At 43.2% G+C, this 27,259-nt stretch overlaps 2 protein-coding genes across 3 annotated transcripts; both read right to left on the minus strand.

Moving 5' to 3' along the window:
• Positions 1-116: 116 nt before the first annotated feature.
• Positions 117-19,254, minus strand: HPS3 (HPS3 biogenesis of lysosomal organelles complex 2 subunit 1). 2 transcript variants are annotated; one of them, XM_087738913.1, is made up of 18 exons: positions 18,899-19,254; positions 17,662-18,156; positions 16,163-16,349; positions 15,365-15,609; positions 15,043-15,128; positions 13,655-13,740; positions 13,279-13,360; positions 11,260-11,414; positions 9,699-9,807; positions 9,307-9,488; positions 8,782-8,959; positions 7,924-8,154; positions 5,966-6,151; positions 4,820-5,008; positions 4,173-4,280; positions 3,609-3,815; positions 2,340-2,430; positions 117-1,196 (listed from the first exon to the last, which is right to left on the minus strand). In XM_087738913.1, the coding sequence occupies exons 1-18, from the start codon at positions 19,119-19,121 to the stop codon at positions 1,069-1,071; spliced, it is 3,168 nt and encodes a 1,055-aa protein (XP_087595039.1). In that variant the 5' UTR covers positions 19,122-19,254; the 3' UTR covers positions 117-1,068. The 2 variants fall into 2 exon arrangements, with proteins under 2 accessions (XP_087595039.1, XP_087595040.1); XM_087738914.1 differs by lacking the exon at positions 15,365-15,609 and having other exon boundaries at positions 13,655-13,847.
• Positions 19,255-20,152: 898 nt separating this feature from the next.
• LOC104015619 (tubulin alpha-3 chain) lies at positions 20,153-24,944 on the minus strand. The gene is made up of 5 exons (XM_009468393.2): positions 24,815-24,944; positions 23,197-23,419; positions 22,530-22,678; positions 20,959-21,639; positions 20,153-20,724 (listed from the first exon to the last, which is right to left on the minus strand). Exons 1-5 carry the CDS (start codon positions 24,815-24,817, stop codon positions 20,419-20,421), a joined length of 1,362 nt encoding a protein of 453 aa, XP_009466668.2. The 5' UTR covers positions 24,818-24,944; the 3' UTR covers positions 20,153-20,418.
• Positions 24,945-27,259: the final 2,315 nt, after the last annotated feature.

Raw genomic sequence — 27,259 nt, forward strand, 5'->3', positions numbered from 1 at the left:
TACAGCTTCAGTGAAAATAGATTTGATAGAGTCAATGTCAGCTAACTAGGCCTTTAGAGGGTCATGGGATCATGGAGTCATTGTTCTATTCATTATTAAAAACCAAACTACATTCATAAGAAGGTCATAAACATTGTGACAGTTTATTATGACTGAATTCCAGCTGAAGGAACAGAAGGATGTTTTCTGCCCAAAAGAAAGACAAACATCAGTACATACATGCACAAGTACCTGAGAGGCTTACCGAAAAACCTAGAAGAAATAAGAGTTTTCAGCTGGATTTGTGACCATTTGTCTACTGACTGAGTACAACAGGAGAAGAAAGAAACCAAAAAACAGCAAGCAAGCGGTAGTCTGTATCTTCCACTCCCCTTGGGAACACTTCTGTTTCTCTTTGATTTGTGGCCTTTTTTTGTGAATTGCCAAATGAAAACATTTTCAGTGTAACACTTGCATGGGTATGTAATTAAGATGACAGAGCAGCTGACTGGTTTTGCCAGCTGGAATTCAAGGGAATGTCTATGTTGCAAAACAAAGTTAAGTTAGGCTCAATTCCACGTCGAAGAGTAAGGCACTTACTTTTACTGATACTGTTAGACACATGCCTGAGCTTAAACTCCTCCCTAGGTCGGTGATCCAACTAAATAATATCGAATTAAGACGGACTCCCTGCTTTACTTTCAGTGAACATTGCATGTCCAATTGTATTGTACAGTCTGTATTTTTCTAGCTGCTTTGGCCATAAGTTCACCCTCATTGAGAAGATGAGCGATCCTGCCTAACAGTCGAATAGCTGTGTTTTTACCAGTCCAACCACCATTCAGTTCTACCTGGCAGGAATTCTGGTCTCCTGACCTTTGTCAGAGTGTAATAGCATTAGCTTCAAAACAGGTGCTTTGCCTCAGACAACAGCTGTCATTCCATAGTTGTCATAAGGTTTCAACAGAGAAATAAGGTGATTTATGTGAGGGCAGTCCCACAGTACCTTATATGTAGTTCTACTGTTTGTTTCATTTACTTTTTTATTCCAGCACATTCTTCGTATTTGAGTGCATAGTAGACTTCCATCTAGGTCAGCAGCTTCCTCTGGCTGCAGTGAAGGAGATGTGGCAGGAAAAATGCTGCAGTTCCATCCTCTGGTAGAAGACTGAGGAAATCCCTTAGTTCCAGTTCCATTGCAACAACTGATAAAGTTTCTGCTCAGAGCAGAGGAGAAAATCTCGTTCAGGTATTTTGGTTTTAGAACAAAGAAATGAAAAAACATTAACAATGTAATTACTAATTGAAGCCATCAAAGTATCTAAATATTGCAACTGGAATGAAATTTGAGACACACCCATTTAGGAACAAATACAACTATAGGCAATCTCAAAAGTAAACTGAAATTAGTTTAAAACCATACCTCTGTCTTGCCTCACCAGGTCTGCGTGTGGCCCTAACGCTTATGGAAGTCTAAACTAGTACTTCACATGTTTTGTATCAAATGCAAAGGAAGCCCTAGAAATCTATACTAGTACCCTAACTCAGCATTATCAGCAAAATGCGATGTTCTGCAAGCAGCTTCTCAGACCGAGCTGTTTAACGTTACGCTCTTAAGCGATTACAGCACAGTTATTGCATGAAAACAATGTTTCAAAAGAAAAACCCCTAGCACTAGAAACTAGAACTTTATGATAGAGCATGGCAACCTGGGCTGCCCAATGCAACCCCATGATGCTGTTTTTTCTGCCCTGAGGCATTACACTGGCATTTTTTTCTTTAAATCTATGTGCTTTATTCAATCTTCTTATTCTGTCAAATACACTGGCCCCTCAGCTATACACAATATTATTGACTTCCTCCAAACATATACCAATAGGAGTACTTCAGCTACCGGGGCTGGTTTCTCTACTTCTAGTAGTAACACGTGGTTTTTTCAGTCTATGACCTATTCATCAATACACACTTAAACGCTCACTGGGTTATCAATAGTAGCCTGTTAGCTGTCATTGCTTAGCACCATAGAGTCACATAGCCTAGAGAAAACCCCAAAATTACTATCTATTAGTTCTATTTAGTAAGTTTTTTTAATGGTGTCTATTCTTGACCTATATAGAAAAAATACAATTCCCACAATTTAAGTGTTTTCAATACAAAATGAATGCCATGATTTTTATATGTTGCAGAGTCCTGTGCTAAAGACTAGAAAGCCTGCTGAGCTGTATTAGCTTTAACTGTAGAAAAAGGTCCCCTTTTTTTTTTCCAAATTATCACAGCAGTAGTCCTTAGCCTGAACAGTACTTAGAACATCAGATGACGTACAAAGGCTTCTGGAGTTGAGTTGCAATCAATTGATTTACCTTTCAGTGCTGAAATAAGAACAGGACAGTCATTTCCAGCAAGTCTGGTTCTCTTACAAAGTTCAGGAAGCAGCTTGTTCCACCACACAGCCTAATGCACAAAAACCCACAGCAACAGTGTACGTTAACAAGGACTGCAATTAAAAGTATGAAAGACCTGCTAAAAATACACTGAACTAAGCTCAGATGTGTACAAATACAGGTAGGTTACGATGAACTCAATAATTAATTTATATAATGCTTTGAAATGCAGTGTTTTTGCACGTGTTTATTTTCAGGTATCAGTGCGATCTTTTTGTACTCGAAAATTTTTACAGAGTGCCCCCTAGTGCCTCTATAGAGAAAAGTTTGTAAGAGAAAAAAGTCACATAATTAGCAAGGCTGATGCAGTCAGAAAAGTAAGGTTTTTCCCTCCAAACAGCTCCATGCAAAGTGGTGAATAGCACTAATCTAAGAACACAGCTCTGTCTCCTGACCTAATCTGTCTACTTCCAACAGCTCTAGTAGTGAATTATGTTTCACGTGTAATTTTGTTGGTGAGAATGGAGAGAGGGGAAGGGATTTCTTTCCTTCTTTTTTTAACATGGTAACTCTTCCACCTGTGTTCAGATTCAGTACTGCAACCTCACATTCAACTCTATAACTAATGTGGAAACAATCACAGAAACTATTTTCAGATCTGAATAAAAAGCACAAATCTGGTTTTGAACAGAGTTCTAGTACATCCATCGGGTAGAGGAGCACCTTTGCCGCCTCTGGCCAGCAAAACTGTGTACAATTAATTGAGTAGCTGTGATGGGCAATGGAAGTAAACTCCTGTACTCCTGGAACACTGGAATAAAATCAGTTCCGAAGTTAAAACTGTATAGAAGCCTAAGGGGAAAACGGGACATAAAGAACATAATCTTTCCCCTGGTGCACCAGTACCATTCTGATGTTACAAGCTCAGAAGATGTCACTAGAACACAGGAAGAACATATTTGAGTGTGATTTTATTTGAAGGACCGTGACCTCTTATCAGTTAGCTTATCACTAAAATTTCACATTATACAACACTGTCAAACAATTTTTTGTTGAGAAAATTTTTACTGTTACTAAGAAACTAACTAGCTTTTCATTTACAGTGGAAAAAGAACATATTAACTCTCCCTTTTCTGAGGCACTCTGCCATCTGAAAAGACTATGCTTTAAATTTACTAGAGTGAATACAAGAAGTCACAGAAGAAACTGGGGAAAAAAAAGTGAACAACTTTAATGAAAGTAGCTCACCCGACTGTCGTCTTTCAGCTCGTGCTGAGCGTACAATACAGCTGCATCAGGACACCTTCTGAGAAGCTGGTCAATGGCTTCCTCATACTTGCCCAGACGGGTATTGCAGAGAACGTGGATGGTGAGGCCAACGTTGCCAGCCTCTGCCAGAGGCTCCAAGACAGGGAGAATTGAAGCTATATCGATTGACTGACTACATAAAAGAGACTGAAGACAAGAAGAAAAAGTATTGTTTGGATTTAAGACAAACTTCCAAAAAAGCGCTAACCATAACCTTAGAACAGAAGCCCTTACTTATTGGAATAATTTTGAAATAATATTTCCCTTAGTAAGTGTTACTGAAAACTGAGAAAGCAAGTTTAGAGGGGACTGTAAATGGAAATATCATTGTTATTGACATATCTCTTCAGTATTTTTTTTCTTCCATCATTTCGATGGGCCTTTTAGTTCAACTTGGATAACCTGGAGGGGAAGAGGAGTCCGCTAGAGAAAGTTGTCCATGCATACGTGAACATGTGCAGAATGGATCTACGCTGTGAACAGTAAGAGTTAAGGGTTTCATACCTGTAGTTTTGAGATATCTTCATAGTAATCTTTATCAGATGGAGATCCCACTGACATTATGGAAGTTACCCATGGGAAAATCAACCCAAAATGATTACAGGAGTTTACCTATACAAGAAAGAATCAAGTTGCAAAAAAAGAAATATTTCTGTTCATGACAGTTCCATGTGAAACCCACCACAAGTGAAGAAAATTTTACTCTCAAATAGCATAATTTAGAACAGCAGCTACTCTTTCTTCTGGTTCATACAATTCAGTAACAAATAAACTGGAAACTTCTATTTAATTCTGTATTTCAGATTTCCCATTCAGAATCCTTTGAAATTCATCCTTCACACATTATTCTCATTTAGTCAGCTTTGTAAAATTGCAAACACTCCATCTGACAAACTCTCATGTTTCATTTTAGCCCTTGTTTCTGTCCAGAGCCGAGATTCCTGTTGGAAGTACATTTGCAAAGGTTCCCGAAGAGTAGGACCCCCCAGAGCCAGCAATACCTATTTGGTAATTGCACACTACCTTATTTGCTTTCAGTCTTGCTTCTTTTAAGAGATAAAATCCCCAGAATTAAAATACTAAGGATAGTAGTTGGATAGATTTTGGAGTGGCAATGCAGTCGTAACACTTCCTCTGAACGGTACACTTACCAGATCCTCCGTTGTTTTCAATGGCTTCGTCTCAGGAAGTTGCTGCTTTGATATTCTCCAAACATACTGAGAAGTAACCCTCAATAAAAGCTCCTGAAGTATTTCTTCCTGAGAGCAGACTACAAGAAGAGCTTCCCAGAAATCCACCAAGAGCTGAGGAACGGCGTGTTCACTGTTACTACACAGCATCTAAGAACAAGAACGTTAGAAGACAGCAAGTTAGCGCAGACTATGGTAATTATTAGTAGCAGAAGTTAGAAGAGACAGGAGGAACAGCTTTTCACTTTTACTAGAAGTAGAATTTTGCTTCCTTTTTTGTCTTGATGTATTTCCAATGGATGCGATTCTACATAATACAGGGCCAGGCAAAGTAAAAAGTTCATGGAATGATTTTAAGGTAATCAATTCTGATTTCTTCTTCAGGATTTACTCCACTGCCAGAAATGCCAGCACACTGTCAGCAAGTATTTACAGACTGCTAATCTGGAGGATTTTATATATGCCAATAGCCAAGCAGATGTCTTTGAAAGAAGAATCTAAAGGCCATGATAAGAGATGCTGTGTAGCTCAGTGGGGTATAATGGTAGGGCCCACAAGGGAGACGCTTTAAGGACTTTTACTTGGTTTCCAACTGGCTTTAAACAGCAAAACTTATTCTAATTTGAGTTTCATGACTTGGTACTTCTGGTACAGGTCCTTCACAGTAACAGATATAAGAAGGTATATACCTTCATATTTAAGTCTGATTCTTTAGAAGTATGTTTCAATCCTAATGATTTCTTCAAAAGGAGCTTATGGAAGTGATTTATCTAAATTCTGTTAAATTTCAGTAGCCTTAGGAAGCCCAGTTACTAGGAAGCCATTGAAAGATCTCTGAGATCAGGATGTTCTCCATTCAAATGACAGGGTCAAAACAAAGAACTTAATGGAATTTTTTTTTTTGCTTGGTTTAACCAATATTTCTTTCCAGAAGGTCCAGTTTCTGACTCTGTAGTCATCTATTACGACTGGAATATATCCAACCCTCATCTCCCTCTTTCTGAAGAAATGCTGAGATGTGAGCGAAGGAGCAACCGAGGCTGCTTTGCTTACCCATAACAACATCGCTATGAGAAAAACAGAAGCAAAAAATGATCACAGGCCAACCTTGAAAAAGGTATCTGCTTCTTCCAGTTCAATTTTACTGTTCTCATGTAAAGCCACAGTGGCAGCCACCAGTAAACCAGGCTGCATCTCCTTCAGGTGAACAGCAAACTCAGTTGGAACAACAATTCCTTCCTCACGCTGTATCAGGAGTTTTGGTTGCCCAATGAAGCCACAAGCCAGTATTGTCTACAAACACATATAAATCAGGTAAAGAATTCAATCCACATGTGATTCAACTCAGAAAACTCAGTATTTCCTCAGGCAGTGAAGTTTAGACAGATAAAATGAAGGAAAGTCAGGAAAAGGAAATAAATCCTTTCTACACTTTATAGAATAGCTTTCCAGAGACTGAACTCCAAGCCCTGTGCCGGAACAGTGACTCCTGAGCAACAGGCCATTCGCCTGAACACTGAAAGTAACATGCAGTTGAAATCTGGAGTTACTGTGCACATAAGAAAGACAGATTTCACTATGAAATCCAAGACATTCAATAGACACAGTGTTTTGAAAAATCACTGGCTGAAATTTCAATAGACTACTTTTTGCTAAATTTCAGTAGACTACTTTGCCGACGTATGATTTTTATTTTAAAAATACCCCTGAAACCATGATCAAAATGTGCTGCACTATGTGCAACAGTAAGCTGTTTCTGGATATGAGTGCTTTTGAAGGTAAGCATGAGAAGACACTACTTCCACTTTAAAGACAGTGAGGAAACGATGCCTAAGCAGACTGAATGAATTACACAGGAACTATAAGGCAGACCTAGGAGAAAAAAATCAGATTTCACCCCGCTATGCATACAAACTATCTTTCCTTTCTTTATCTTTCCCAAAGTGTTATTTTTTCTACTTTGCAACAAGATGCTTTTTAAAGGTGAGGTGCAATAGAGTATTTTTTTAATAGGTCAGATTAAAAAGAAAAAAACAAACCAAAACCCAACCCCCAAACCCCAGCCACTTTATTGTCTAAATAACATCCATGCAGTGGAATGTGAATGTTTGCTCACAACATGGGAATTTCACTTGATCGTGCTGCAAATGGTTGGAAAGCAGGTGGTGCTGAATGGCATTGCTGAACAGCTCTCCACCGTTCCCACCCTGCAATTCAAAACCTGCTAACTTTGAAAGCTCTCCAGGACTTCTCCTACTGAAGCACGATACCTAACTTTGGAACAGCTATCAGTTTATTTTAAAAGTTTTTAGACCTCCAATATCTCACTCTCAGAAAGAGTCTGTATTTCAAGCTCTGTCACCTTTGAATATTCAACAGTCCTGATCAACCTTAACAAGAAGTAATTTACAGACTGGTCTCAGTCTAAAACCACATGTGAACATCTATGGCAGAGACTGCTTCACTAGCATTTTTCCCCCATTGGTGTGGAATTCTTACTTTGATAGCACTGAAGTAGGTTCTGATCTGATCTTAATTAAGGGTTAAGGGCTTTGATTCCACTTATAAGAAAGATGGGAAATCGTATACAGAAACTTTAGTTTGTGTGCACCGTGGACATTCTGCTTCAAGAGCAACTTTATAAGGGCTGTTTGCATAGAGATGGTGTTTTCATGGGCATACCACGTTAATTACAGGTAGAGGGGTGTAAAAATGCTGCTATACAACCCTGCCATATTGCTGAAGAGCACTGGCTCGGCAGAGCTTGTTACACCCCAGTAAACAGCATTTAATTTATCAAGAATTAACAGCTTCAAAACTTTTGCTTATTTGGTAAGGCTCTGCCAAGGTAAGACTACCCTACCTGCAGGGTAAGCAGTACAGTCCCAGTGTATGCCAGCCCTCGATTCTACTGTTATTGCAGACATTCCCTGGAGCCTATACAGCGTATCAGGAGGAACAGGAGCGACTGAAAGTTTCTTTTACTGTAAAATACAACTACAAGCCAAACCTACTGACTTGGGCCTTGCAAAGCGTGAATAGCTCATGCTTTCAGGATACTTTACCTCCTTATAGGAGTCCATCTCATGTTCGTACATTGTCAGGTCTCCCATTTTCAGAGCCATGAAAGCCTTAGTAAGTGTCAGGACCACTGATGGCATCATCTTTTCAACTTTCTGAAGATACTTCATAGCTGTCAAAGGACATACGTTTCTCATGCAGGGGCTGCAGAGGATATGAGGCAGCTGCACAGGGTCAGCAAAACAGAATATCTGGAGAACTTTATTTGCTGATTCCTGTTAAAATAAAAGCCATTTGACAGTTTAGACCTTTCCAGATATACAGTCTTCTATTGCATATGAAAGTATTGTGGGGTTTTGGTTTTTTTTTTTAGTTAGTTTGTTTTTAATAAAACAGCCAAGTACAGCTTAGCTATCAAATCACAGTGCCTTTCCTGCCTCTTTCCTCCCTGCTGGTAAAAGTAAAGGATCTCTAATCGGCAGTGACTCAACCCATATATTCTGGGGTGCTAGGAGAACATCTACCACCACAGCGAATTGGTTTTACCAACCTGTACAATTTTGCAATGTTCAAAGAAACAGTTTGTTTTGTTACAGAAATGGGAGATGAAAGAAAACTCAGGCAGAGCTTTCCTAAAACCAAAGTGTCTCTGTGTGCAAGACAGAACCAGATCATTAGCAACATGTATCACGATAACCAAACCCATAATATGTTGCTTGAAAGCAGGTGCTGCTTCCTATTTTGTCAACAAATATGGGAAAATAAAAACCATGTGAAAAAGAACAACTGTAAAACTAAATAAGCAGCTCAGCATTTTCAAAGGGAATTTAATTAAAATTTGATATCACGGTTCTTAAAATCAGAACTAAATCAATAGATTAAGAAAAAGAACTTGTTTCTACCTTACTTAATTCTTCATTTACGTCTTCATTAAGAGAATGAGTTAAGTAAAATATAAATCCTTTCTCATATGTCTGTATTTCATCACCTTCTGAAACTAGTCTCTTTAAAACTTCAGTCATGGATAAACCTGACATTCTGTAGTATGGCAAAGCAAGGTGGTAATCCTTTGTGTCACACCTGAAGGCAACAGAGGAAGGCAAAGAAGAACAAAACAACTAAGGGCAACACTTTTGCCATTGCTGTTTGTAAGAACCAAAATAATACATCAAGCAAAGTTGCAGACACACCAGCGTCTGCAAATACATAGCTCATATTCAGGGTCATGTTGTATTCTGTGTTCAATGACAATAAAGACAACCAGATACTGAAGAGATGACTAGATTAAGCTGTTGTCATAGCACGTAAAGATTTATATTATATATACAATACAAACGTAAACCAGCAAAGAATGATGGATTTTTGTTTTAAGGTTACATTATTGGAAACGAAAGCTCATCTACATCACTTTGACATCTAAAACATACCTGCTGTAGCAGTCTCCTAAGAAGGCACAGCTTTCTCTGAATGCTCTTAGAAGTTCTTCTTTCTCATCTGATTTAAGGAAACTAGGGTCCATTATAGCTGCTCTGACCAGTAAGTGAGCCTCACTTAGAAGATGGATGCAACTCTCAGTTTTTACGTTTTCGTACGTTCTACTATAATCTACCTAGAACAGACACAGGATACACTTAGGCTGCTGGCAAAAATTAAGAATATACAGGAACAATTCTAATGAGGGCAGCAGCCATTTAAATTACGACTATGGGCTATTCATGAGCAATACATTAAGTTATATTCAGCAATGACATGCACCAGAGATTAATTAACCGTACGTATTTTTAGTCACCAAACAACAAAAGCAGGAGTTGGGCAATACCATTTCTCTGTAAAGCTGAATGGTTGAAACAGTGTTTATAATATATAAATTCCAGCCAGGCTCTGACTCAGAATTTGTTCTGGATTTGATGCTGTCAGCCTTTCTGGAACTAGAGAGAAGGAAAAGAGTTGAGTTGTCAGTGTCCAAATAAACACTATGCAGCCGAAAAAAACCCACTCACTTGACAATTTCAATGTATAAATAGGTATGTTTGCAGGCTAGTAAATGCTTGAGAGTTAAGTTGTGAATTTAAGTTATAATGGCTAATAACAGAACGGGGATAGGCATGTTCGTACACCAGGAACATCATCAAAAATACCTACTACATCTTCTCCCGGGCTTAACACCAGGTAGTATCAGATACTTAGATGAAGTTAAGTAATTCAAATTAGCTAAGATGTTTACTTACTTTCTGTAAGGACTTACTGCATGTTTGCCCCTGCAGCTCTCTTAAAGTGTTTGCCAACACATGGCATAAAAAAATATTTGAATGCTTTTACTCTAACACATTGGCTAGGTCTGTAATGCCCTAAGGTTAAAACACTGTGGGAAAACACAGGCTCTTTTTGTTCTGGGTTTTTGGGTTTTGGTTTTAACTGTTCTGGGATATTTACATCTTTATTTTCAAATAATGGTGTTAAGTAGACTAGTATTTGTTCAACTTCTGTTCTTTACAGAAGGCAAAAAGCGTATCTTCCTCAAATGCCAACTAGAATCTTTGAAACAACACAACTGGCAGAAGAAACTGTGCTTTATACACAGAAAACTACAGTATTTTGAATTACCGTTCTCCTTGATGGGCTTATCCTCACCTTATCCTGAATAACGTCTGTTCTAGGCTTTCGGAAATACTGGCTGAAACAACTCTTCAATCAACTATAGCTGGCCCGCTTTTGTTAATCAATTTGAACTGACTTTAATAAATGTGATTTCTGAATAGCAGTTTTAGAACAGCTGTTAGGTGTTTTATGAAAAGCCCTCAAAAACAAATGAGAATAGCAGTTCTCACAGAAACAGATAAAAAGTCACAAATGCCTCTGGCTACATACATGCTACAAGAGTATCTTGGGCCAAAGTCCGATCCTTCTTTTGTCATGGATTACTATAGTGATATTCATAACATTTCTTGGAAAGAAGCCTTAGCCAAATGCAAGACATTTTCATCTTGTGCTACAACACATTTTGTTAGCCTGTAGCTTTGGTACTCCTACGTATTTTTGTTTCTCAAGATAAATATTTTTTCTTCTCAGTAGCAGATATGTTCTTAGTAATGTTATTTTAACATTACTTATGAAAGTTAAGGGGTTTTTACAACCTTGAGTAACTTATTTTGTTGATTTTAAGCATTTGTGACCCTACCCTCAGTTCTTCTATGTCAGATAATACCGTAGAATTGGAAAAAAAAAAAAAAAAAGCTTGATTTCTGTTCTCATGCACTAACTAGGGAATTATTTCCAAACAGTTTTACACAGAGGAACCTCTCTTCAACTCCAACACCCACAAATTCAGCAGTGTACACAGAGCTATAAATACCATCTCCCCAAAAGACACAAATCCTTACAGCATCCTTCTTGTAGGTTTTCTTCTTTCAGTAATATCTTCCGTGTCCGCCTTGGTCAAAAGAATTATATGGTTTTTGAAATGACAGATAGCTCTTGGTCCTATAAAAAGCTGCATTCTTAATGTGCAGACATCCAGTGCGACAGGTGGACAAGCCTATAAAGGAAAGTAATTGGTTTGTAATTTCAGTTAGTATGTACTTTGAGTTTTTAAATTTAAAAAAAAAAAAACAAAAAAAATGTAACCTTTGTCCAGTGATCTGGCACTAAAAACATTCACTGGCTTTCCTAACTTTGAGTGCTTCACTTAAGCATGAATACAAATACTCATAAAACTATGACATAAATCATTTAAAAATGGGTAAAAAAAAAATAATCATTTCACTCTTCAAAGCAACTACAGTTTTAGCTGTGTGTCTCAGAATAACTGAGCCTAACATGGAAAACTTAATGCCAAATAGTTTGAATTTGGCCAAGATGTAAAATATTGCCTGACATGGTTATAAAAGTTTGATTTCAGTTGCTTATAAAAAGCAATTATAGATAGAAGTATTATATTTGCTTGCCTATTGTTACATTACACACCCAGTATTACATCCCTGATTTGTTCAATATGCATCTTTCAGGTAAAACTTACCACACCATCTATACTGGATTAAAAATGGAAAAATGAAGCAAGGCAACACAGCATCATGTGTGTACCCTGCTTTTTGAAGAAACCTCAAAATTTTTTGTGAAGAGGCAGAGGGCTGCAGTGGTGACCAAGAGGCTCTAAACTGCCCTGGGCTACTCAGAACCAGAACCAGCCAGCTCTGGAACTGATACAAAAAAAACAGTAGGAAAAATAATAATAACACATAATAATAATAACCATCATCATCACCACACTTCAAACTCCACACTGGGGCAAGGAACACCCCTGAGGGAATGTAGCCTGTGGGCAACCCACACCAGAGCAGGGGCACCCCAGAGGGACTGCAGCCCACGGAGGACCCACGCCAGGGCAGGGACACCCCTGACGGAATATGGCCCATGGAGGACTTGCACCAGAGCAGGGATGCCCCTGAGGGCCTGCAGCCCATGGAGGACCCATGCCAGAGTGGGTCTGCTGCCTGTGGAGGGCAAGCTGCAGTATGGACATCCGTGAGGGACTGCCGCCTGCAGACTACCATTACATGCACACCTCCTCAAACCTGCTGTTGAGGCAGGAGGCAGCCTGTTGCCTGCCTGGAGGAATCATGATGGACTGAACGTAACCCACAGTGAAAACACAGAAAGCTGAGACTGGAGAAGGGACAGGATAAATTGTGCCTCGTGTTTGTATTCTTTATCTCAGTACCTCTATGGTTTGGCTCTTGAAAATTTTATACTACTTCCACTGTCCTATGGTTTCTTTATGTCTGGTATCTACATGCTCAAAAGAAATACTTAAATGCTAACTTAAAATATGCTTCAGTCTATCTTTCCTGGTATTTTTATTAACGTATATCCCAATCTTTACAATTCAATAGATTTTTACTGATAAGCAATTTAAAGAAGGGGAAAAGTCTAGACCTCCGAGAATCAAAAGCCCTCCTCCTAAAAAAGCATGCACTAAGCATCTCACAGCAGACTTGTTCAAGTGTCTACGCTCCTCTTACAAAAAACTGTTTTTTTCAAGGGCGCCTGACAGAGAGAAACATTGTCAGCTGCAATAACGGAAAACTCTGCACCCTTCATTCAGATTTATACAGGAAAGCATGGAATTTACTTTAAAATGTAAGTGATTTTATAGCTTTTGATGTTTTTGAAAACATTCTACTAATGGTCTAGAATCTTAAACGGCAATAATAGATTGTTTCATTGAGACATTTGTAGACCATTAAAATACAATATGCCATAGATTGAAGTAAAATATCAATTTTGGATGTTATTTTATTGGTTCAGCCAACAGAAACTAACAGGATTTCAGAAGGAAACATAAGGAAACTAAGTGCCATACTACTACCCGCCTTCTTTTAGCGAGATAACGAGCGGTGTACCTTCACAGTTGTATCAATATAAGGATCCTCATCACGAGCTGCTGCTGCACTGCACCGCACTGTGAAACACTGCAGGTTCTCACTAGAGGGAGAGAAGAAACCACAGCAATGAAGGAAAAAAAATGAAGACTCGCAAAAATCAAGTAGCCAAGACTACAGAGAATCAGATCTTTTTCCTTCATAGAAATGGGCCTCGAAGCCTAAGCAGGAGGGCACGCTGCACTATCACATGAGCCTACCCAGAGAGTTCCAGGAGGCTATAAAGGATATATCAAAGGGAGGGGGCAAAAAAAAAAAAAAAAAAAAGAGAGAAAAAAAAAGGCAGCGGCACAGAGAAATGTAGTTAATACTATCAGCAAAATCAGAAATGTAGTACCTTGTAATGACGTGCAGGAACTGTGGAGTGAGAACCGCCTGCTCTGACTTCTCTGAATATTGGTATGTAGAAATCAGTTCTACTACCTTCCCAACAGAGTAGAGATATCCAACATGAGGTAAAGAGAAAAAGCAAAAGAGACTCAGTAGTTCGTTCTTGTTCTCAGTTTCCTCATGGCCCGTCACAGAACTTCCTAGATGTAACAATAAGAAAGGCATTTTATATACCTCATAAATCAAAACCTGGTAATTCCTTTGCAAGCCCAATGCCTAAAAGATGCTATCGAACCTGCCCAGGTTGCAGACTGGTTTTGTTAGTAGCCAGCAAAGAGAAAAAGAGCTATGTGAAGATCAGTGTACTGGTCGGATCAGTGCACGGATCAAAAATTTGTGTGTCACGTTATCTCATTTGGAGGCATTTTTAACAACAGTGCGGGTGGACCACCAAGTGAAGAAATCCTATAGATGTAACAGCATCTGAGAGTCCTGGCGGATTCATCGCGACTAAGCATCCATGGATTGAACGATCAGCCTGATCTTAGCCAACGACTTGTGAGCTGGGATGAATGCTTGTCCAGAGCTGCAGCTGCAGTGCACCAAAACACAGGCCCCCACTTAAGGGAAAGAAAGGCTGGGAAGGGCAGAATTTATTTCTAAAGCCACTTTGGCAGGTAAAGGCTGTGCTCAGATTCTACAGACCCTCTTGTCAAAGACTGCAAATCACATGAGAACGTAAGACAGCTGGGGTTCAATGGCAAGTAGCTCATTCTCTGGAGTCAGCTGCAACTTAAATGAGGCTTTGCTTGTTAGGAGCCAGACAACAACCACAAACTGGGTGAGCAGTCAGTAAAGCTGACTGATAACATACAGCATTAAATTCTTCTATGGGTCTGCTGGGGCTTGAGCTGGTGTGTATTAATGAACCCCTAAAATCTGCATTCAGCCCTCGCAGTTTTAATTAAAGCCTGGCAGAAAGGTAACCTGTATCTTAATGATTACTAAGGTTTACTACTCTGATTTCTGCTGTTGACTCATGAGAGGCAGCCTAGTATCTTATAACACTGAGGATAATTTTATTAATGCAATATAAAGAATAACCGTTTTGTGGCGTAAAATTAATCAGTAGACAACTGATAAAAGCTGATTTAGCCTTCCTCTTTTGGTGTGGTGAATTGATATTTTAGTTCAAGGTTTATGCAGAACTTGGAGAAACTTAAAAGACTTTTTTGTTAGTAGAAGCTCAGTTTAAATCATTGAAAAGGGAGGAAAGACCTTAATTTAAAAACAAATCATACAGAAACAGTGTACAAAACAATATACAAAGAAGCTCCTTCCTTTCCCAGGTCTGCTGTGGCAGAGGCCGTAACGCACGGATGCGTGTCCACGTACCTGTCTGGTACACGGGAAGCAGCTGCACTGAGTGCAACTTTGTCTCTTCACAAAACCCAAAAGGCGACTGGTCGGGTGTAAAACGCCTAGAGAAAAAAAATCCAGAAGAACAACATGGGACCTCCGTGAGAAATTATTATGAGCTATTTTGGACAAGTAAACAGCACGAGCTATAATAGGCATAGCTGATGTTTTAATACTCAACAACAATGTGTGCTCCTCCTACTCCTGTAATTAGCAGGGCAATGCCAAGAAGCACATGGCACAGTTAGAGACAACCATCTTGAGTTCTTGCAACCAAAAATCCTCTTTCTTTGCTTGCCTGCAAGCTGTGTGTCAAAGTCCTGGGGTGCATCAAACACAGTGTAACCAGCCGGTCCAGGGAGGGGATCATCCCGCTGCATCCAGCATTGGTGCGGCCTCACCTCGAGTACAGTGTGCAGTTCTGGGCCCCACCATTCAGGAAGGATGTGAAGGAACTCGAATGCATCCACAGGAGGGCAACAAAGCTGGCGAAGGGGCTGGAAGGCATGTGCTATGAGGAGCGGCTGAGGACTCTGGGCCTGTCTGGTTCGGAGAGAAGGAGGCTGAGGGGAGACCTCATTGCTCCTCTACAGCTTCCTGAGGAGGGGACGTAGAGAGGGAGGTGCTGAGCTCTTCTCCCTGGGATCCAGGGACAGGACGCCTGGGAATGGTTCAAAGCTGCGTCCGTCAAGGGAGGTTCAGACTGGACATTAGGAAGCATTTCTTTACCGAGAGGGTGGTCAAAGACTGGAACAGGCTTCCTGGAGAGGTGCTCGATGCCCCAAGCCTGCCAGTGTTTAAGAGGCATTTGGACAATGCCTTTAGTAACATGCTTTAACCTTTGGTCAGCCCTGAAGTGGTCAGGCAGTTGGACCAGGTGATTGTTGCAGGTCCCTTCCAACTGAATTATTCTGCTCTACTCAAAAATGGGCTTTCTTTGGTATCCCATTATCTCCTCAGCGCAAAAAAATACCCCCTTATAAAAACGCCAGAAGTCAAAATACCAGGATTTTTCTTTCAGCAAGACATGAGCCACAGCTGATTTTGGTTTCTTGTAGTAAATGAACCTATCAAGGGGAAAATACATTTGTAATACCTGAAAAGCAGATACCGCACTTGGAAACGCTTTGTGTCTTCTGTAGGTAACTCCGTGGATTCCAGTGTGATGGGTATCTCACATAGCTTACTTTCTTCCCCGAGCAGTTCCACTGGCTTCTGACATATGATGAACTCATCTACTTCAAGCTGCAAAGTACGTGTTGAAGGGCCTTCATCTTTTACACCTTAACAATGAAAATGCTGTATTCATTGTTCAAGCCATTCCATTTAACAGTAAGAAAATGATATGACACAACATCAATTAAACGCTCCAATCACAGCTACCTAGCTAGCACTGGCTTCCTCAAACCATGAGATTTTGAAAACAGCTATGCTAGAAGATGAGAACAATCCTTCATTTAAGCCTCAACAGTCTGAATATCTAAGAGTCAAGGTTTCTGAAAGAGCAGGAAAACTGTTCATTACAGGGTGAGTCCAAGGCAACCTGTGCTGCAAACAGCTGGCCGTCAAAAAACGTTGTCATTTGGTTGGAGAGGTTTTAAGAAGGAAAAGGCAGCTATGATAGAAAGTTGTGTTAGCTTAAACTCACTTAAGTTCTGGAAAGCAAATCCTAACAGTACCCAGAAAGTAATTTGAACTTTTCTATTCAGATTTTAGTAATAAAAACAACCAGGGACAGGATGCGATTATCGGAGTTAAGATGCATCTTCACTTAATGAAGAACGTTCCAGTTTATATTTTCCCTATCTGACAAGTCTTATTTACCTTTAAATTTTTTCTAGCTAGTTTCCATTTCTAAAAGACCATCCTTTTCTGTTTGAAGTTTCTTCAGTTATAAATGAAGGATTTCCCTAAGCTTTATTGATGTTCATCTCATACTTTTGGAATGGTGGGAATTGATTACAGATGGATTGATTTCTTGCAATACACAGGAATGAAACCTACCGAGTAAATCTATTTCTGGGATTTCTAGGATTCTGAGACAAGCCCCTGAATAAGACAAAGGACTGAAAAAGGAGAATTTGCTGACACCTTGTTTACGCAGGTTCTCAGCCTACTAACAGTTACAGAAGTGCGTACGCATCGCCACAGAAGCATTCTTCAATGAGTAAGCCAGTACGCATGGGCCATTTCAAGGTTCATGAGATGCTTCCTCCATTTGGCCTCCCACTTGTCCCTCAGAAGAGGCGCACTTATTTGGGCAGCGGCACTGATGGAATAATTTTTCTGAACATAGCACGCTGAGCTACTACCGCTTTGATTTGGCCCATGGTGGCACCCCAAAACAGGGACCTAATTCTATGTCTGTAGAGGTTGCGCTATCCTGAAAGTGTTTGCAGAACGATGGCATATGAAGTGTTACCTCTAACTGCAGGTGGTACAACTTTTCATGCACTAGAATATTCAGCTGAGAGTCCTAAGATGATCTGGAAATATTTTCTGAAGGGCAATGAGCTTGTTTCAGCCTACTTTGAGAATAATAGAAATCAGTTAGCAGGTTCTTGGAAATGAAAAAAACTTAATTTCTGTACTGACCTCCATCCACAGGCTTTTCCAGCATACTAACTCCGTGTGCGCATTGCTCTGTCCCGTCCACGCTTTGCTGGACCAGTTTCAGTTTCAGGATCAGAACATCCAGCTCTGTTGTTATGGCTATATGTCTGGCACAAAACGCAACTTCAGCAGGAATGAGGTTATCAATGTGCAAAATTAAGGAGCGTTCAAAGTCTAACACAGTCAAATTCTCGTTTATGACCAGATATTTCAAGCAGAACATGACTAGTTTATTTTTGCAGCCCACGAGAAGATCTCCATTGACAGGACAACACGAAATGCACAGGGGAGGATCTGAAAGTGGCATTTCCACAATTGACATCTGTTCTTTTAAGGTTTCGCTGTATGACTCTTCCATCTTGTGACCAACCATCCGAACACACACGCGAGAACTCCCTGCAGACATGCATCTCCAGTTCACGTATGCTCTTAGGAAAGTTGCTTTGCTTTTTTCTTCAATTGTCACCAGGTAGTCTCCTTAAAAGCAAGCAGCGGTACTGATATATCATTAAAGAACAGACGAGGCCGTTTTTGAGCTCTTTACCTGCTGTAGTACGTTACAAAGAACATCTTAAATTCTCAACTCTTACATAAAATTGCAAAAACAGTTGTCACCCATTTTTCTCTAATGAAATCCAAGGTGCAAGTTTCTTTGCCGGGTGGAACACACTTCACATGCCATTAAAAAAAGGACTTGCGGATCTCGGTCCAGACTGACCCCTATGTGAATCACTTTATGAGCTGTGACTACAGACAAGGTGTGTCGTGTCCCCCCCCCCCCCCGAATATCCATTAACGAGAAAATGTTTTGTTCTCTGAAGAGCAGGGAAAGTCATGGACTCCTGAGGAGCGGTGGGATGGGCCGGAGCGACCACCCGCCCCGTCCTCGGCAGGGAAGACACCAGCAAGGGCAGGGGCACGGACTGCAGCGGGGGCGGAGGCAGAGGCCGCAACGAGCACCGCGCTGGCCCCGCGCTCCCGCCAGCCCGAGCGCTGCCCGCCGCCCGCCCCGCGCCGCGCCTCAGCGAGCCCCGGCCCGGCCCGGCCCGCTCCGCTCCGGCGGGAGGCGCCTGGAGCCGCCCTCAGCGCCGAGGCCCCTCTCCCGCCCCGCCGGATCCCGAGCCGCCGCCGCCCGGCCGAGCCCGCAGGCCTCTCCCCGCGCTCCAGCCGGACGCGTCCCCGCCGAGCCCCCCCGGCCCCCCCGGCGAGGGCCACTGACCTGCCTGGCTGTGCGCCATGCGCAGGACGGGACCCAGCGTGGCGAAGGAGCCCAGGGGGTCGCAGCGGCCCTGGTCGCCCAGGGCGAACACCTCTACCCTGCAGCTGGTCGCCGTGCTGGCCACGAAGAGCACCTCGCGGCCGCAGCAGAAGTGCGCCGGCTCCTGCTTGCAGGGCACCACTCGCTGCGACCCGAAGGGGTGCAGGTTGTAAAGCTGCACCATGGTCCCCGACCGCCTCCGCTGCAGCAGCCGAGAGGGCGCCCCAGGCCTGCGGGGCCGCGCTCCGCGACGCGGCCCCCCGCACTTCCGCGGCCTGCGCCGCCCGGCGCTCCGCGGGCCGGCGGGAGGAGGAGGCCGGCGGCGGGGCGGGGCGCGGCGGGGCCGGGGCCGGAGCCGCCTTCCCCCTGCGGCCTTGGCGGGGCCGGGCGGCTCCCCCGGCGGCGATCGCCTGCGGTGCCGTCCCCGGCGGGATGCCTCTCGTCCTGCTGCTTCGTAGCCATTTCTGCGTGGCGTTAGCGTGACTTCATAGCTACGGTAGCACCTCCAGGCCGCCTCTGCCACCGCAGCGGCAGGCTCAGCCCGCAGCGATCTGGGAGGCGAGGCGGGACTGGGAACGGTGGCTTAGGGATAAAAACCTGCTGGCGAGCGCCGCGGGTGGGTGCTGCAGGCGGCTGCCGCAAGCAGCAGCGGGCCTAATGCATCCGGCTGCTGGCATCGCTCGGTCTCCTGGGTGCAGAAACAAAGGCATTTTTGGTTTTAAATACAGCAATTATTTCCTTAGACCTCCATAAATTGTGCGTACACACTATGCTCTGCGGATAGTAGTTGCAAGTACTTCTCAAAATAGTTCACTGCAGGTATCTTTAGCGTATGTAGCCCCTTTTCTCCCTCCCGGTTTTATAGAACATGTAGGGAAGGAAAAATACAAACCCAAACCTACAAAACCCTGAAGTTTTTTCTCCTTTTCAGGATTCAGGACTAAAAATATTTAGGGTAGTGGGTAGCAGTTTTCACCTGAGCAGAGCATCCTACAATTTAGCTGTTTCCAAGCGTCTGTAAAGCTCCCTTCATCTGGACGTACTGCTAAAGCACATCAGAACGTTCACGTTTTTTTACTAGGCCAATGGAAAAAATGACAATGCTCTTTTAAAGCAGGTAGCAGATCTGCTCTTTTATTTTCCTCTTCCTTTGGGACAGTAACAGTGTTATTAGTACTAAAACCACCTGAAGTAGTACTTTCCTGCTTGTTAGGAACCAAAAATCAACGAGAGTATTATCTCGGAACGTGTCGGCATCACAGGAGTGCACACAATTTCCCGATTTCTCCTGTAATTTGCACGTGACTAGATGCTGCCAAACTCTGCAATCTCAAATGGTCCTTACTCAGTGAGTATACGCATGAACAGTGAAGAAGAAAAAAATAGAAGGTAGAACCTTTAAAACTTTATTTGACAACAATCAAACAAGGGAACAGGGTTCTGCAATTGTTTGGGTTTTTTTTAATAAATTTTTCCAGACTTCAGTTTTCTAAATATTCATCTCCTTCTTCAGCCTCTGCTTCTACCGAGTCTACGCCGACTTCTTCGTAATCTTTCTCAAGGGCAGCCAGATCTTCCCGGGCTTCAGAAAATTCTCCTTCCTCCATCCCTTCCCCGACATACCAATGTACGAAGGCACGCTTAGCGTACATGAGATCGAATTTGTGGTCGAGGCGAGCCCACGCCTCGGCGATAGCAGTTGTATTACTCAGCATACAGACGGCCCGCTGCACCTTTGCAAGGTCACCGCCCGGCACCACAGTTGGAGGCTGGTAGTTAATGCCCACCTTCAAGAAAACAAACCAAAACTTTCCGTATGAGTGCTAAGGCTTGAAGACTTATTTCTGTTAACAATTAAAAATCACCATGGTTACGACCAAATGAAATAGCTTACAGATATTTTGCACTTCATCGGAGTATTTAACAGGGGCGTTACAACATTGCAGAATGACCGTTCCCTCCGAATACTACACAATTCCTAACAAATCAAACATCAAGGGGTTAAAAAGCGATCCAAGTACCTTGAATCCAGTCGGGCACCAATCCACAAACTGAATGGTACGTTTCGTCTTGATGGTAGCAATAGCTGCGTTGACGTCTTTGGGAACGACGTCCCCTCTGTATAACATACAGCAGGCCATGTATTTGCCGTGGCGGGGGTCGCACTTCACCATCTGGTTGGCCGGCTCAAAACAAGCGTTGGTGATTTCAGCCACAGATAACTGCTCGTGGTACGCTTTCTCAGCGGAGATGACGGGGGCGTATGTTACCAGGGGGAAATGGATTCGGGGGTATGGAACAAGGTTAGTTTGAAATTCTGTCAGATCTACATTGAGGGCTCCATCAAAACGCAGTGAAGCTGTGATGGATGACACAATCTGCCCAATTAATCGGTTTAAATTGGTATACGTAGGCCGTTCAATGTCAAGGTTACGACGGCATATATCGTAAATGGCTTCGTTATCTACCATGAAGGCACAATCTGAATGCTCTAATGTTGTGTGGGTAGTTAGAATGGAGTTGTAAGGTTCCACTACAGCAGTGGAAACTTGTGGTGCTGGATAAATCGCAAACTCTAGTTTAGATTTTTTGCCGTAATCAACAGAGAGCCTTTCCATGAGCAGAGATGCAAACCCTGAACCAGTGCCTCCTCCAAAACTGTGAAAGATAAGGAAACCTTGCAGCCCTGTGCACAGATCAGCCTACAAGGGGGTGGAAAAAAAGTGGGAGAAAAAAAAAAAGTTATTGGTTATTTTAATAGTGTCTTCTCCAAAATCATCATTCAAAGGCATTTCTTTAAGTTTATTAGTTTTAGATTGTTATAATAAAAAGCCAGCATGCCTGAAAGGTGGTCTTCCTTTTTTCTCACCTGCCTTTACTCAGAAGTACCAGTGCCTCTGCATAACTTTTTCTGAATAGGAGTATTTCAATCGTTAAAAGTTGCTTTCTTGTCTTTGATGCCGTTTTACCACTCCTGTAAGCACGAGCAGCTGTGCACCACTGTGACAACTTACTTTAAATTACAGCTGGGTTACAGCTTCAGAATCTGTTTATGTTCCCATTCTAGCTTTCAGCAAGTAGCAATTAGACGCTGAAAACAAGGGGGTTTTTATTTTTGTAATTTTAAATAGACAATCACTATTTTACTTTGAATCATATCATCCTATGTGAGATAAAAAAAACTAGAGAAGTAATTAAAATTGCTAGGCCTTCAACCAAAACCTGAGGTTCGGGCTACCAGAAATATTTTGCGTGACACACGATGGCACGATTCAAACTGAAAACAACAAACAAACAAAAAAGTGTAAAAATGCTGTTACGCTTGTTTAAGGCTTTTATAAAATGTTTATGAGGGATCCTTAAAATACTTCCAAATAATGGTATTTCAGGGCCTGAAAAAAATTCAGTCAGTAAAACTTAAAATTTATTTAACTGCGGGGGGGGGGGGGCAAGAAGATAAAACTTTTGTTTTGTTTTAAGCAATGAACTATGCACGGAATTCTTAGGGAAAAAACAAAGCAACGCATCACTATAGATAGCTGTAGAGCTGTATCAACTACTTTAAATACTGACTTGCAGCACAAATTCTTACCAGTTTGCGAATGCGGTCTAGCACTAGATCAACAATCTCTTTTCCAATGGTATAATGGCCTCTGGCATAATTATTGGCTGCATCTTCTTTCCCAGTAATGAGCTGCTCAGGATGGAATAACTGCCTGTATGTGCCTGTACGCACTTCATCTACAACGGAACAAACCACCACGAGGTCAGTTTGATCTGTTCAGTTCTGTGTGTGCTGCCCAGTGATTACACCCTGACTGCACGTGTCGAGAGTGCAGATGCCATCCCTGGCCGTACGCAGCTTGGCCGACCGGCCTAAAACGTTGGCACGACTTCAGCCCCTTTGTTTAGGGGAAAACATCAGGCCCTCACAAAGCAGTACTTGTACCCGAGAACACAGAGGTCACCCAGAAAACCACATTACAGGTACGGACAAGATCCCAGATAGCAATTAAAGAAAACTCTGGACGCAGTGCAGCACTCTACAAAGATTATCCATACTGTAAAAAAGTTGTGTTGTTTTCCAAATGTTGTTACCTGTAGATGATTATTTCACGTCTTTCAAATAACAACAACCTCAAATGTCAAAACGGCATCCAGACACACATCTTTTAAAATCTATAGTGTTCTGAACAAACAAAAAAGACCGTAGGGGTTCTTCACTTTTACACTGAAGCCGTTTAATGCTGGGTACTTACCGACTACGGTTGGCTCTAGGTCCACAAACACTGCTCTGGGAACATGTTTACCGGCTCCTGTCTCACTGAAGAAAGTGTTAAAAGAATCATCTCCACCTCCGATTGTTTTATCGCTAGGCATCTGACCATCAGGCTGGATCCCATGTTCAAGGCAATACAATTCCCAGCATGCATTGCCAATCTGAACACCAGCCTGACCGACGTGGATGGATATGCACTCACGCTGCAAATTAAAAACAGAACAATGATAACGAGATATGGAGCTACCTCTCTTCTAGATTTTATTCTCATAACAATTAGCTATCTGTGGGTTGTATCTTTCCATGATCCTTCTCAGCTGCAGTGTTCCCTGCTTGCTCCAGTGAGAATTGAACTGAGCGAATTGTCTGCCGCTGGCAAGACTCTGCTCACTTTAGTTGGCCTGGGGTGACTTTGAGAATACCGGGAGATCTTAAAGACAACATAGTCTCTATGAACACATAGGGTGAATACAGCTTCGTCATCCCTTACCATGCTGCAGAAGATCCTTAATATTCTGCCTAGTCTCTTTTTCACCTTCCTTTAGTTTTGGAAGACTTCTCTATGTAATATCCCAAAATTTCCTTGATTTGTTGCCAAATGATGTACAGGGTAACTGTTGCAAGAATCTTTCCTGCACAGCACCACTTAGCATGTTTTCCTTTATAATACGTATAGATATCTACCCCTTGGCAATTCACACTATCTGCGTGCCCCTGCGAGATCATCTGAGAGCCCCAATCAAATGCCATCTGCCCGCTTTTAGCCGGCTCCTTTCATTCTAAGCAACCGCGCCAGGGATGTTTCACCTCTCGATACCTCAGTTTTGTCTTACATGCAAGATGGAAATAAGCTTTTTTCTTAGCTTACTGTTACAGGATATCTATGAAAAAGCAGAAGCGGCAAAGAAAAAGCAGGCTGTCTGGGCTGCTCCTTCCTTGGCACCTTCATCAAAACTCGCATCCTCGAGTCCGTACGTTAACTCCCCCCCGGGGCCCCGTCAGAAGCCTTTCGCCAGCGAGACTCGCTCTGCCACTGCCACTGCCGCTCCCCTTCGGCGGGCACCGAGCCTCCAAACCCTTCGCGCCGCCTCACCGTTTCCCGCTCCCTGGCGCGCGACTGCCGCGCTGCCGTCACAGCCGACGCCAGAGGCCCGCGGCAAGCGCCACCAATGCCGCCCCGCCGCCCTCCGCAGCACGCGGTGCCGCGCCGTCGGCTGCCCGTCACAGCTCCTCCCCCCTGATTGGCTGTGCCCGCCGAGGCGACCCCGAGCCGGCGGTTGGCCGCGCCGCGCTCCTTCCCGCCGCCCGCCCCTCACCTCTCCGCGCAGCAACCGCCCGCTACGCACAGACCTCCGTCACGTTTCTACACGTCTCGTCACGCCAGCCGCCGGCCAGTCCCCGTGCCTCGCCTCCCCTGAGCTACTCCTACCCGAATTCCTCTCCTTCTCCCCAGTCCTTCCGCCTTACTGCTACCGCGGGGACTCCACGCAGAGACCGCCCGCACGTCCCGCCGCGGCAGACGCAGTCATAACCCCCCCGGCCTGCCGCAGCAGGAGCGCTCCCGAACACCCTTCCTCCGCCAGGACCCCGTTCCCCACCATGACGCCGTGCTAAGCTCAGGGGCTCCGGCTGCGCCACAACGCGTCGCGTCCGCCACCGCCGGCCGATCCGCACCAACTGTCGACGGCTAACGGCCTCCGGACCACGCCCTCGCCTCCTGCCTCCCCATTGGCTGTTACCCGGGCGGGCCAGAGGGGAACGGAGAGCGCTGATTAGCCGGCGGCGCTCTTCTTCCCCACGTGGGGCGATGATTGCCACGTGCTCGCCCGAGGCGCGCGGGCGGGGGGGGTCTCCAGAGGGCGGGGTTTGAGGTGCGCTGGGCGTGCAGGTGTCGGCCCGAGGCGGTGAAACGGGGAGGGGGCGGGAGGCGCCTCAGGGCGGCCCCTGCCCCTGCCCGGGGCGGCCCCTGCCCCTGCCCCTGCCCCTGCCCCTGCCCGGGGCGGCCCTGAGGGGCGGGCGAGAGGCCAACGCGGGCTCGTATCGGCTCTGGGGGCTGCTCGGGGCCAGTGGCTGGAGGCGGGGGCGGCTGCGAAGCACTGGCTTGACTGGAGCCGGCTTCCATGGCGGCCATTTTGGCGGCCTCGAGCAGGCTGGTGCCGCTGGGGGAATGGCGTGAGAGCCGGCGCGCAGCTCCGGGCCAGGAGAGGAGACCTGCCACAGTCTGCAGACCCCTTTTAGCAGAAAAAGAGTGGTCGCTGGACAGGTGAAGCTGGATGTCCAGAGTTGAAGTGAGCACACTCAGTTGCTTTCTTGAGTCGCAGCCATCCCACAGGTGGTTCCCCTCTCCCTCCCTTTCTTTCCCCTCTCCCTTTTCTTTCTGTCAAAACTTCTTTTCCAGTGGTCAACATACGCTCTTGTGATGCTCCCCGTGTAGCGTTCCTGTATGGAGGAACGTGTGGGTACATGTGGTACATGTGGGTACATGAGGCTGGAGTAGGGGATCAAATTGGTCCACAAAACACAGCAAATCCTCTTAAGAATTTTTTGACTAGAAGCAGAGAAGATTATTTTTCTGTAATGTTAGTTCTGCCTAACAGGCCAATAGAAGTCTCACAGAAATAAATCTAGCTAGAAGCCCTCGTTTATTTTAATGTACTTCTAGTCAAGATTGGACAGGAAGGCATGACAATCAAATAGTCTTTTTTTTTTTTCTATCAAGGCTTTTTTTTTTTTAACTTTGGCATAGCTTATTAACAGCCTTGTACACTAGAAAGATTCAGTCTAGACTATTATCTTTATGACAGAGTGAATGAAAGTTGAAGAAAAAACTTACTTTGTTGAGAGAGCTGCCTGAAAGTTGAAATGGGAAAAGAATTCCATGTGTTGTTATAAATGTCAACATATTCACATTCTGTTCCTGTAAATTGTATCCTTGCTCTGCATTTAAAAAATGCTGTGCTGAGGAAAAGGCGTTTTCTGTTTCAGGGGTCTGCCCACAAGGCTTTGATTTCAGGTCATTGGGGGTAGTTAAGTTCTGTTTCTCTGCAGAACACAAGCTATGCATCTGGTCCTAGGAGAAAATAAAACCTTTCAAAAGAAACTACAAAACTCAATACCGTTTTCCTGTTTTTTTTTTTTTTGTTTTAAGATTGAAGCTAGAGTATTTTTCTGTGAGATTTCAGTTGTTCAATGCAAGTTTTATGCAACTTTTTATATGAGGTTTTCCATAATTTCCAACCAATTGCATTTAAAGCTACATCTGAGGGAGGAGTTTAAAACTGAGATTAACACCTGGTTCCTGCTATCGTTCTGAATTTTTTTTTTTTAACAAGCCTTTTTAGAAAAGCAGTTTATATCTGGGAACTGGTGTAAATATGGCCATATTCTTACTAAACAGATTTTTTTCCCAGTTGTACTCAAGAATCTAAGAACAGGATTTTTACTATTTTCAATTTCTGTTAGTTTTATACTGCTATGGAATATTGAGCTGAAGGAGATCTATGGCATGGCTGGCTTTCATTTACACATGATATTTTGTACATAATTTAAATATTTGTATGTCTGTCTCTGGTTAGGGTTAGGTTGTGGATTAGGCTGGTTTATTGCTACGTTCTTTGATATGTAGAGGACTAGGAGTGAGCAAATAAGATAACCCTCACACACGTATAACCATATCCTAAGTTGAGACTGGTGTTAGTGGTGAGGTTATATTTGAAGTCAGAAACACCAAAGGCTGCAGTTCTTCCTTTATTATGGAGCCTTTCAAGGCTGCTGTGTAGAAAAGGCTTGCAAAGATAAATTAATTATGTACTACAGATGACCTAGTTTATGGTTGAAATTTGACTTTGGCCTTAGAGTTAATTTAAAGCCCAGGACAGGAGAGTTAAGAGTTAGGTGTACAGCTTGATTCTGAAAGTCGTAGGCCTGTAACGAAGATTGCCATGATAAAGGAGAATGTAATTCTATCAGCGGTGTTGGTGCTTCATCCGTTATCTTTAGCAATGTGACTAAGGAGTCTAAGATGCAGTTTTAGAAACACCAAA

The sequence above is a fragment of the Nipponia nippon genome, unplaced genomic scaffold (assembly GCF_047370975.1).
Source record: "Nipponia nippon isolate SJK-2023a ecotype South Korea unplaced genomic scaffold, ASM4737097v1 scaffold_7, whole genome shotgun sequence".
Classification (NCBI taxonomy): Eukaryota; Metazoa; Chordata; class Aves; order Pelecaniformes; family Threskiornithidae; genus Nipponia; species Nipponia nippon.

Coding starts and splice junctions, on each gene's coding strand:
- HPS3 (XM_087738913.1), bottom strand. CDS start 19,121: ATGGTGCAGCTTTACAACCTGCACCCCTTCGGGTCGCAGCGAGTGGTG. Junction 2,431..3,608: donor AGCTGAAAGACGACAGTCGG/GTGAGCTACTTT, acceptor TTTGTGCATTAG/GCTGTGTGGTGGAACAAGCT. Junction 1,197..2,339: donor TCTTATTTCAGCACTGAAAG/GTAAATCAATTG, acceptor TGCTCTGAGCAG/AAACTTTATCAGTTGTTGCA.
- LOC104015619 (XM_009468393.2), bottom strand. Junction 22,679..23,196: donor CCTAGAGCCAACCGTAGTCG/GTAAGTACCCAG, acceptor GTTCCGTTGTAG/ATGAAGTGCGTACAGGCACA. Junction 21,640..22,529: donor TAGACCGCATTCGCAAACTG/GTAAGAATTTGT, acceptor ACCCCCTTGTAG/GCTGATCTGTGCACAGGGCT.